Raw genomic sequence first — 12,194 nt, 5'->3', positions numbered from 1 at the left:
ACGGACAGACGTACATGGCTATATCGACTCGACTAGTGATCCTGATCAAGAATATATATTTTTTAGGGTCGGAAACGCTCCCTTCTCCTTCTTACATACTTTTGCACGAATCAATATACCCTTTAACTCAACGAGTGACGGTTATAAAAACCCTCTCCTGTAAAATTTGTTTTTTTAGCTCTTACGTTACGTTATAGCTGCCACAGACAAAATCAAAGAAAAGTGGGAAAATAATTATAGCTTCGATAATTTTTGATCATATTGTCTTCTACTCTGGTTTACATCACATTTTAAATATTTCAGAATTAGGATATACTTTTTCTTTTTAAGATACTACTTTATTATATATTTGCAATAGAAAAAATAGGAAAATAAACATCAAAATAATTCCAAAACTTTAAGAAAAAAAAATGTTGTTATGTCAAATATACAGTTTATTGCTGCCATGGAAACGATCTGAAAGGGTATGTAGGAGAGACCACAACGGCCCTTAAAAGCTGAAGGGCGGTTTCATTACTTTTATTTTAAACACATCTGTTTAGCTTGTGATTGATTCGTTTTTGGAAGTTGATTTAAATAAATAATTTAATAGAAGTCAATTTCCAGGGTTTACACACAAAAAAATTTGATTGGTATAACTGACCTTTACGGATAGTTACGTAACTATAAAAAAGGTATTCTATTATTAAAAATGGTTAAGTGTATTTTGTTTTTGCTTTGGGTGTGTTTTTGCTATATTTGTGTATTTTGTTGTTGTGAGAGTAACTATTTGATTGGTAGAATTGACAATTTTGTGGTTGGGAACTGTTTGACTATTATATTGGTTAATTTTACCAATCGATTTTTATACCCGTTACACGTAGAGTGTAGATTTAGGAAAAGTAAAAATTAGGCTTTATTGTGTTTATCAATACCTATTGAAATGTAGAAGAAGTTTTTCAAATCGGACCATTCGTTAAATAGTTGGAAAAGTTTTATATCTCCATCTCCCTCCCACTCCCTTAAGCTGAATAACGGGTATCATATAGTCGGGGCACCCGACTATAGCATTCTCTCTTGTTTTGTGTGTAGTCATCTGTTCATCTGTTTCACAATATTTTTAAACATGCATATCCTTGAATCTGCATTCGTATATATTTATGTGTATGATCACCTTGTATAATTATGTAGATGTTTATTAGTAAGTAAATATTTCACTATGATTTGAGCGCGTCCAAATAGCATAGCTCACTACGTTCTTGTTCTAACGTCTGAATAGGATTCTGTGTCGTTACACATTGCCAATCGTTCAACCGCATTCGTATAGCGTGTGCCTTAGATAGAAAACAAAACGAAAACAAAAGAGGTTTTCCTGATTTTAAATAGTAATGTTACCCGTTTTGAGTTCTAAACACGATTACATCGAGTTTGGGAAATCCGACGCTTCTTTCAGCGATCATATATTGACAATTTAAGAATAAATATTTAATGTAAAATAACTAAAGTAAATGTTCAAGACGAAGAATATATGTCATTACAAACTTTCAGAAGATATCCAGAAGAGCAGTTGAGACCTTTAAAACTTTGTGAACTACAAATTTACATTAACAACTGAAACGGTAACAAGGCTGGCTATGAACATAAATTTCAGCATAAATTGACATATGGTGTTTTGTATGCTTTCCATAGAATAAGTTTTAATTTATATCTGGAAGTTATTTACAATAATAAATTGACACGATTAATTGCCGTTTTGATAAATTTTTTTTGCACTTCATTGTTAATTTGTATATTCTAAAAGCATTGACATTTTTCGTGGGCTATCGTTAAATCAGCATCTGTAAATTTAGTGAAATATAAAAAAATACATATTGTACGTATCTTACATTTCTTTTTAATTTTATAATTAAAATAAATCGTTGATAACAAATCTAACAAATTTCGTTGTTTTTGTTCCACAGAGCGTAACTTGGCATATCTGGTCTGTCTTAAAATATTCGTTCTCTTGGTCACAAACCCTAGCTCGCCAGTAATTAATTAACGGAGTTTCTACAAGATTTCGTAAAATTAAGGTATATAAATAATCAAGTTGTAAGAAAGCGGTGTGACAAAAGTTATTTACATACATACATGTAAGCGGCTAAATAATATTATATAATTGCAGAACTATTTGATTGTGGTGTAGGACATTTTGAGTTGTTACTTATTACCCTTAGCAACAATAGCATATTTCCTTGCTCTCGTTATTCTTAGTTACATACATTTGTCTCCCTATCTACAGTTCCTATTCTTCCTTTATATATACTTTTATTTTGTTACATAAGTAAGTGTAGTTCTTTCTGAATTGGGAAACCTTTTTTTAAGCTTTAAAATATTTCAAATTTTTAAAGAAGCTTTACCATTTTAACATTTAAACCCAGAAAACCAAAATTTTCCTGACGGACTTGGACAGATCAAATCTGCTCGTAATCCAAAATATATGTATTTTTTACAGGGTCGGAATAGCTTCCTTCTACATGCACCCAGAAAAATAGATACAGATAAATAGACTAAAAGGTACGTTTTGGGCTATTTTCTATTTTTAAAGTAATAGAATCCTAAATTTGTATATCAATAATTTCCCTAAATAAAGTGCAAATGATCTAAAAATCCATTTCTAGAGAAGTATAAAAATATGATTCGTCTTTGCCTAAAGGGTCGCAGGACCTTTAAATGGGTCTATAGACCAGAGGTTAGTCAATCGGACTCTAGCGCAGATAAAAAGACTCTATTATATAAACAATAAAGAATTACAAAAATATCACCATCACTAGTGAAAGCGTGCATTTCTAATTTTTTTCCGGGTGTGTTAGGTACTATTCAACGAATTCAATATACCCCTTTTTCTCTAGGAGTAACTGGAATAATTATATTCAAACACGTGGTTAAGTTTCATTATGAAACAATCCATATTTCTATTACTGATATATTGTAGGGGAGAGGTCTGAAGGTTGAGACAGTCTGTAAGTTGAGACACTCAATTTTCTCAAAACTTTTCCAATAAGAAAATTTTTTTTATTTTTTTTTTGTAGTCTTTTTTAGTGACAAAACTTTTGGAGAAAACATTATAAGCCAGGCTCTAGCCAGATTTATGCTGTGAGAGTCCTGTACCATTTTGCACCAAAAAAGTTTTTGTCTACTTTTTTCAAAATTCCATTTAAAATTAATAACGTCCTTAAATTAACTTGGTAAGAGATTTAAAACATTAGTATATTAACTGTTAACAAATTAAAAAAAGAATCAGCTTTATGTGACAGTCAGAACAAAAGTTATTAATTTTTTCCCGAAACATCCCATTTTGTGTAAGTTGAGACACTTTGAGCGTGTAAGTTGAGACACCCGTTTTTCATACAAAAATGCCTTAGGCCAACAGAGGTCGCTTTCTGCCAGTACATTTCTTTGAAAAGTGAATGTTCAAAGAGCCTTTTGATTTTGATTGTTATTTGGTCTAAGTTCTTAAAAAATGGATGGTAAATAATTTAGGACGAACTAAAATTGATTAAATTAACATAAATAAATAGTTCCTTATAGTTTGGAGTACTTTTTGTGTGAGTATTATTGACTTTTAAAAGTGTCTCAACTTACAGACCTCTTTTTCAAAATGTCGTTTTTTGGGACTTTTAAAAAAAAATAATTTTTCAGTTTTCCCTAAGGAAAAAAAATATTTTTGTTTGTTTTTTATTAAGCTAATAGACTAACCTTTCGATCGGTACCTAACACGTGAAGTTTCAAAAGCGAATGTCCAAATAGGAGACTAAAAACAAAAGGTGTCTCAACCTACAGACCTCTCCCCTATAGAAACAAAGACGAACCAAAGGTTGATAAAGCTTTAGTACTAGCAAATAATAGGATTTAATTTTTTTTTTCAGAAAACCGGCCTTTAGTTTTAGATAATTACATATAAAATGTTACACTTCTTATTTTTTTAAATAAAAAGGGCGACAGTTAACTAAGCTATAAAACATGTGTATGTATAACTATGATCATTCTCAAAATTTATTTGTATACCCTTGCAGACGGTATTACGATTTCAGTCAAAAGTTTGCAACGCAGTGAAAGAGACGTTTCTGACCCCATATTTTTGATCAGCATCACTAGACGAGTCGATCTAGCCATGTCCGTCTGTCTGTCCATTTCTACGTAAACTAGTCTCTCAGTTTTTACGCTATCGGGATGAAACTTTCCCTAAAATCTTCTTTCTTCTGCGGTGTTTTATTTTAAATATTACGTTGTAATTAACTCCTGGAAATATTATTATTTTTGAATTTCGAATTAAATTTAAAAAAAAAATTGGATCACTATATCATATAGCTGCCATAGAAACGGTCGGAAAATTAAATGGAAATTAATAGGAAAAAAATTATATTTTTGTTGTTATATATTGCATTCTGTTCTTTTTTGGGATATAGCTTTTCTTTAACATTTAAAAAATTGGAATTTAAGTTAACAAAATATGGACGGCTATATCAAATAGCTGCCATAGAAAGAATAAAAAAATTAATGGCTAAATTATACTAAAGTAGCTAAAATCTATTTTTAATGTTTTTTAAGTTAATAGTATATTAATAATGATCTGCAAGAGTATAAAAACTTCGGCTGGCCGAAGCTAGCTTCCTTTCATGTTAGTTATGAGTAGACCTCGAATTTTGCATATTTGTCCATTTTTGGTTCGATTTTTACCAAAATTTATAGGTAGGTGTCATATTTTTCAAATGTTATAAATTAGAATGCATATCGGAAATATTCAAAATATATGCAAAAAATATATGCAAACAACTGGACGCTCAAATTTTTAATGCATGCCTCTGGTATTCTAAGAAACGTTTAGTAAACACGACGAGCAATTTAAACGAGCAGTTTGGCCGCCTTCTTGCCTATTCGTTTGATATAAAGGTTGTTTTTTTAGAGGTATAGAACTTTAAGTTGGCATCACTGTTCAACGACCGATTTATTCCGATATTCTCAGTTTGGTTTGGCAATTCATCATGAATAGACTCACGCCTGTACAACGCTTGCAAATAGTGCAATTTTTTTTCGATTTATTGAAAGACACGTTTGTTGACCGCCTAATTTCACGTTCTGGACCTGTAAATTTGCCTCCAAGATCTTGTGATTTAACACCGCTAGACTACTTTCTGTGGGGCTATGTGAATTCATTGGTCTATGCGGATAAGCCACAAACGCTTGACCATTTGGAAGACAACATTGCCGTGTTATTGCCGATATACGGCCGCAAATTTTGGGAAAAGTCATCGAAAATTGGACGTCCAGATTGGACTACATCCGAGCCAGCCGTGGCGGTCATATGCCAGAAATCATATATAAAATAAAATGCCACAAGATTATCTTTCGAATAAAAAAAATTCATGTCAATCGAATAATCCATCGTTGTTTTATTGCAACTTAAAGTTCTATACCTCTAAAAAAACACCCGTTATAAATAGGGTTTCCTTAAATTTGGGAAAAAATTAGATATCCCAGAAATGACAAAAAGGAACAAACAATTTTCTTCGGCTAAATTAGGTTGGCTATGAAATGGTCAATCTTGAATAGTTGCGTTTTTTTTATATTTTGCATATTTTATGCATATGCATTTTATTCAAAAAAAAAAATATTCCATTATTTTTAAACTATATTTTTATTGAAACGAACTTTGGTGTTTTCGGAATCTTTATCCTATAAAAGTATGCATATATGCAAAATCCGAGGTCTAGTTCTGAGGGTCCTAAAATAGAGCACATAATACATAAAACAGTAAATATTAATGTGTCTTCAAGAATTGAAAAGTGAGTTTATACTACGAGCTTTTCCATATATTACGTAACCACAGTATGGGTGTTTTTTGATCCCCTTTGTTTTTGGTAATTGGTTTCACAGGAGGAATCTATTGGCTGACACGTCCTCCCCTTAGGTAAATACGAAACACATGGCCTGCTAATAATTAAAAATTAATTCAATGTGAAACAACATTAAAGGGTTTCTCAATTTAGAAAGAATCTCCCTTACATACGTTGATAGATGTCTAGGTATCATTTAAATACATATTAATAAATAGTATACATTTACATTTATATAATATTTTTGGTTTATCTTTCTTTTTTTCTTTTGGTGCAATGTAAAAATCCATGTAAAACGCTTTCTGAGTATTAAATTTGTCCTCTAATTAACCATAGGTAAATGTTCCTCCCTATTCTTCTTCCTTTCGAGCTCTTGCAGTGTTTTTGGTTTTGTTTTAGCTGTGGCTATGAATAACTCTACATGCATGTCCATATGTATATGGTACTTGGTGCTGGTAATGCGAATATACGTGCGTTGTTGACATCGTCGGGTTTCTAGTATGTGCCTGAAATGGAACGGTTAGAGAAGGAAAACCGACCGCAATTATGGAGCATACTCACTGGGGCACTCGGGTGGGTTCATGTAGCCAAAGACATTCAATTCGTAGAGCGACGCAAGCGTAATGAAGAATAAGTACCAGACCATAAGTATAATTCCCAGGCGCTTGTCCAGCTTCCAGCCGTTCAGATGCGTCGAAAGGATCAAGAAGACAACGGTGGAGAAGAGTGACAGCGTGGAGTATGCTAGTCCTGCACATCGAGTCGGTGAGAAATGACAAAGAGGGGGAGAGAAAAGAAGTACTCAGGAATTAGACTTGAACGGGATCAGTGTGATACTACTTTAGCTAGAATAATGGCTAAGACACTCATGCCAGGCATACCACACTTTAGACTCGACGAGCACTACGAGGTACATAGACACGCAAGCAGATAAGGGATATCGGGTTCAGTACATACCCTTGGATATTACGTTGACGTGCGAGCCGGGCTTTATAATGGCCGTTTGTATGAACCAGGGAAGACCTAAGCACACTAGTATATCAAAGACATTCGAGCCAATTGCGTTCGACACGGCCATGTCGCCGAAGCCCTCTTTGATAACGGCTATTGAGCTTAGGGCATCCGGGACGGACACGCCAGCGGCCACAAACGTCAGACCCATCACGGTGTCCGGAATGGCCAACGTGGATCCTATAACGGTGATCATCCACACCATGAAGTAGGAGTAGAACGATATCCACACCATCGACATCAGGAAAGTAAATGGGTACCAGTTGCGATACTGTTCCTGTCTGCAGTCGGGCATTGTCTTCTTGCAGAGGAAGTGAATCGGGTAGACCACGTACCAGGCAACCAGGGCTGGCAGGCCACCCTCCGTTGGCCGGAGTAGAGGATCGCGACGTGGCTCCCGCTGCTTGTCCGTGGACTTGTAATAGTCGGCGACTCCGGCCGAGGCGGCCTGAGTGGGCATCACCTGCCCACCACCCTTGGTGGCCTTCGCCGCCGATGCTGCCTCTCCAGTGATGACGGACTCCGGCTGGTCGGCGTGGTAGCCCATATTCTCCTGGCCTATCTGGCCCATGCCCCAGTCGTCAACCGTCGGTAGATTGGCCACTGGTTTCGGCTGGCTCTGGCCCTCCTCTCCCCAGGCGGCGTTCGGGTCCCAGCTGGCATTGGGATCACTGTAGTTCTGGTAGTCGTTCTGCGGCTCCGCACTTCTGTCCTCGCTGTCTTTCGGGGCTTGCTGTCCCTGGGCAGCACTTTCTTGGGTGTAGGAGCTCTCGGGCACGTTCTTGTAGGTCACCAGCGCCGACTGTTCCTCCTTGCTGGGAAGTTTGAAGGGTAAGTTTAAACCCAGCGCCCAACGTTCCAGTTCTGTGTTAAAGTGGAGGGCCACACAGTATCCTACGTAGCAGAGAAGCATCACCACTGACTCAAACTTAAAAAAAGTGAAGGGTTAGATTAAATAGCATCCTGTCGCTCCCAACTTACGCAGGATATGACGTCGTTGAAGATGATTATCAGCATAACCAGGATAGAGACACAGTAAAAGAAGCAGTCTCGTACCAGGGGCCACCAGTTCAGTTGGCAGACGGTGCCCGAGCACAGAGCGCAGACGGAGATTACGAACATGATATTAAACACGGCTGATCCAATGACTCCGCTAATGCCGATGTCGTCCTTGGCAAAAAACACTCCTATTACTACAGTGGCCAACTCAGGTGCCGAGCTTCCGGCAGCCATAAAAGTGGCTCCCGCAACATCTGGCGAAAGCTTTAGCTCTATAAGTTAACCAGAATAAATTGTGCTACTAGTAAGTATCAGTTTCTAATTGGAACCTAGAATATCAGTTTATCGGGAGTTTCAATGAAATCGATTTAATTAGAGACCGTAAGTAATTAAAATTTAAAAAAAAAAAGGTCCCTGAATAAAAGGTAAGGAAATCAAGAACCTGGTATATCAAAAATGTTGTCTTCGACGTTTACAAATAGCCACATTTAATAATTAATGATATTTGTTACACCCGTTTCTCGTACAGTTAAAGGGTATATTGTATTGGTGCAAATGTATGTAACAGGTAGAAGGAAGCGTTTCCGACCCTATGAATGAACGCTGAAATCTGGGAAACTATAATAGTAGCCGATTTCTCAGCGTTTATATGGACGGACAGACTTACATGTTTCAGTCGAGCGCCAGTCTAACGCCCACAATCGCCCTAAATAATCTTAAAAAAGCCTGGCGCCCACATATTTACAGATTTTGTAAAACTGTAAATGTTATTTTGTTTTGTTCATTAAGAGCAATCGAAATGTAGAAACAATTTTACAATCGGACCCGTCACTAAAAATTGATCAGCAAATAATGCAATTCAAGCAGTACATGTAGTAGCTTTGCTGCTTGCACTTTCATTACTTTCTTTAGCTGAGTAACGGGTATCTGATAGTCTGGGCTCTCGACTGTAGCGTTGCTGTCCGCGATAGGGGTGCAGAAACATCGATGGAAACATCGATGCATCGATGTTTTTCCAATTTTTCAAAACATCGATGTTTTTTTGGACCATTGATGTTTTTAGGGCCATCACTGTTCAAAGGAAAAGTAACGTTAAAAGTTTGTAATTTGTTACATTTTTCGTATTATGATAATAATAATGTTTAATTACACAGGCCGACAAAATGTGACATGGGTCGGTGTCCAGGCCTGCCACCATTTTATTTCGATAGATGAGGCTTTTCTAAGCATAAGTTGCCACTACGCCTATAGTCCATCAGCTCTGGTATTTGCGGTATCTTTAATTTAAGAAAATCACAAATTTTCTTCGTCTTTTGGGATATATCTTCAAGAGTGGTCAACCAATTTTGGAAATCTTTTCGGAATTAAATAGTTACATGTCTGTTTTATACGGTCGTTTTGGAAAATTCAATCTAACTCAACCACAAGAGGAGATGAGCGCATTCAAAATTTTAAAGTCACAGCAAAGTTTAAAAATCTTCATTTGTGAACAGCGTTTAAAAATTAAATAAAAATATTTTCTTCAACAATGCATTTTTGATCCAAAGACACCTTATGTCCTTACTGTTTAGGACACTCATCAGGTTTTTGTGAATTGTTTTGGAATTTTTAAAATTGTTTTTCTTACTTCCTTCACAGTGACGATTCACAAACAGTGCCCAAACCTGTCACTATTTTACGTAACGCTTAACTATTTTTGAGCACAAGTGACCCTTGCTTTAAAAATATTTATACATGGGCGTAAGTTAAAAGCTGGAGGGGGATAACACTTCAGGCATTTCAGCCCCCAAAGATTAGTAGGCTACGCTCATGTGCTTATATTCAAAGCAAAACTACTTAGATCGTTTAGAAATATGTGATTTAAAATTGTGACAGGTTTGGGCACTGTTTGTGAATCGTCACTGTGAAGGACCGTCACATTTTGTCGGCCTGTGTTATTTGCTTCAATCTATAGGGAATGGTATTGGTGGTGTAGGCGCGACGCTGCTTAAGCTCTATACTATGGATAAATTCTTAAACAGTAAGTAATTTAAAAACAGCGCAGTATATGTCCAACTGCACGCCGTGTAGTTGATTGTGTACGTCCCACGTGTGGCGGCATATACTTATGTATATGTACATTTTATTTTGAATGTTAGTTACAACCAAGGAAAACATAGAAGGCCCGTCTCCAAAAAGGAAGCGAGGACCATCTTGTGTGTGGCATTTATTAAACGTAGCTCGACTGCAATGGCAAAATTTAGGGAAGCTCAGATGGTGACAGACCCCATAGGATTAGTTCAGGAAGTCCCAACAAGGTGGAATAGTGCGTTCCAAATGATCGAACGGATTTTGCAGACCAAAGAGGCACTCTCAATAGCTCTACTAGGGACAGCAAAGGCTCCTGCTCCTTTCTCTGCGGATGAGGTCGATATTTTGGAAGAACTCTGTGTGCTACTTCGTCCATTTGAAAAAGCGACAAAGTTAATATCGGGCGGAAAGTACCCTACAATGTCCCTCGTTATTCCTATGGTGTGCGAAATGCAAGTACAAGTATTGTCATACAAAAATAGCTTTAAAACCCCAGAAGTGATTCTTGCGTTTGACACTTTAAGTGATCGCTTCAAAGATCGCTTTGGCCACTATGAGACACGCACCGTTGCAATGATTGCCACAATGAAAGACCCAAGGTTTAAAAAGCATGGTTTTCAAAAAACTAGTAACGCTGATCAAGCATGTAGCGCCTTAGAAGATGGCCTTCATAATGTTATAAACAAATTGGATCAAGAACAGTCCTCAGCAGCGTCGATATCGCCTACACCACCAGATCCAACTGATTCTTCAAGCTATTTTACAATGCTTCAATTAAAATTGAACGCAAGAACAACAACGACTGGTTTTGATGCAATCGTATTGCTCAGACAGCATGTTGAAAGCACAAATGAGCCCGAAACATGTGATCCCTTACATTTTTGGATGGTAAATATACAAATGGCGTATTGTGAATGTATTAAAATAAATTATTCTTATTTTAGCAATGTTCAAAGAACATGAAGCCTTACCAGGAGCTGGCAAAAAAATTTTTGTGCATTCCTGCAACGTTCAGCGAATCCGAACGAGCTTTTAGCAAGGCGGGGCAAATCATTTCGGATCGCCGTACCCGTTTGAAGTCAGGCATCGTAGATCAGCTAATGTTCATAAATAAGAACTACAACAGCTTTAAAAAGTAATCTCACAAGACTGTAACATGATCTCATTTGATTGAATTTTTGATTTTGTTTTTTATTTTTAGTTTCCTAAATGAATTTTTCGTTTTGTTTTTCATTTTTAGTTTCATAAATGAATAAATGTTTTGTTTTATATTTTTAATAAAAATTCCAATGAGATTTTTAATTATATTTTATAATATAAATTATTTTTTGGAAAACATCGATGTTTCATTCGATGTTTTTTGAAAAACATCGAAAAACATCGATGTCTGCAAACATCGATGTTTCTGCACCTCTAGTCCGCGATCTTAGCGTCAATACTAGGGATGTCGAAAATATATCAAAATATCAATATATCGATATTTTTTACGAAAAAATAAATATTTTTATCGTGATATTTTTTTTGAATAATTATCATATATCATCGATTTTTTTTCACATTTTTTTGATAATTTTAAGTGGTTTCACTTTTCATCGGGACAAGAAAAAATACATATGTGAAAAATGAGCGCCGCTAAAATTTATTTTTCGGCAAGTGAAAATGCATAGCATAGCATTCAGAATTCAAGAAAAAAAAAGCGCGGGAAATACTAGATTTTAATATTATAAATAAAAGCATTTATTGATAAATATAAACTAAAAATTATAAAAATATAATTTAAAATCGTATGTGGGTTAATGTTTAGTGGTTATTTCTTATGCAGCTTAAAATTAAAAAAAAAAATAATAAAACAAAAATATCAAAAATATCTGATATATAGATATTTTTTTTCTGATATATCAAATATCATTTTGATTTTTTGTTTAAATAAAAAATATCATCGATACGATATTTTTAAATATTTCGACATCCCTAGTCAATACGGACGTACAGACAGAAAGACATGGCTAGATCGAGTGTCTAGTGATCCTGATAGAAAATATATATGTACATATACTCGTACTTTATAAACAAATTTATATAGCAGTCATGTATTTTTATAAATTCTTCAAAAATAAATGTTTTTTTTCGATACATTTATTTTATGTCATCATTGATGACATCAAACATATGATTAATTTCACTTTTTTGGTCGGTCGGTTTTGGGTTGTTTGGTTTGAAAAGCAACAAAATCTGTTTGTGTTTCAACACAAACTTTTT

At 35.4% G+C, this 12,194-nt stretch overlaps 1 protein-coding gene across 3 annotated transcripts in view; it reads right to left on the bottom strand.

The window, feature by feature from the left end:
• Positions 1 to 1,401: 1,401 nt before the first annotated feature.
• LOC108069764 (probable sodium/potassium/calcium exchanger CG1090) overlaps positions 1,402 to 12,194 on the bottom strand; it is a 29,105-nt gene continuing 18,312 nt past the window's right edge. For 2 of the 3 annotated variants that reach the window (XM_044394728.2, XM_044394727.2), the window contains exons 4-7: positions 7,848 to 8,137; positions 6,813 to 7,794; positions 6,417 to 6,605; positions 1,402 to 6,361 (exon numbers count right to left, since the gene is read on the bottom strand). In XM_044394728.2, the coding sequence (XP_044250663.1) occupies positions 6,351 to 6,361; positions 6,417 to 6,605; positions 6,813 to 7,794; positions 7,848 to 8,137 (1,472 nt within the window). In that variant the 3' untranslated portion in view covers positions 1,402 to 6,350. Of the gene's footprint in view, positions 6,362 to 6,416; positions 6,606 to 6,812; positions 7,795 to 7,847; positions 8,138 to 8,307; positions 8,489 to 12,194 lie in introns of those variants that run through there. The other variant, XM_070216660.1, reaches the window with a different exon arrangement.

This window comes from Drosophila takahashii, chromosome 3R, assembly GCF_030179915.1.
Source record: "Drosophila takahashii strain IR98-3 E-12201 chromosome 3R, DtakHiC1v2, whole genome shotgun sequence".
NCBI classification, from domain to species: domain Eukaryota; kingdom Metazoa; phylum Arthropoda; class Insecta; order Diptera; family Drosophilidae; genus Drosophila; species Drosophila takahashii.
This window is presented reverse-complemented; position numbering and strand designations above follow the sequence as displayed.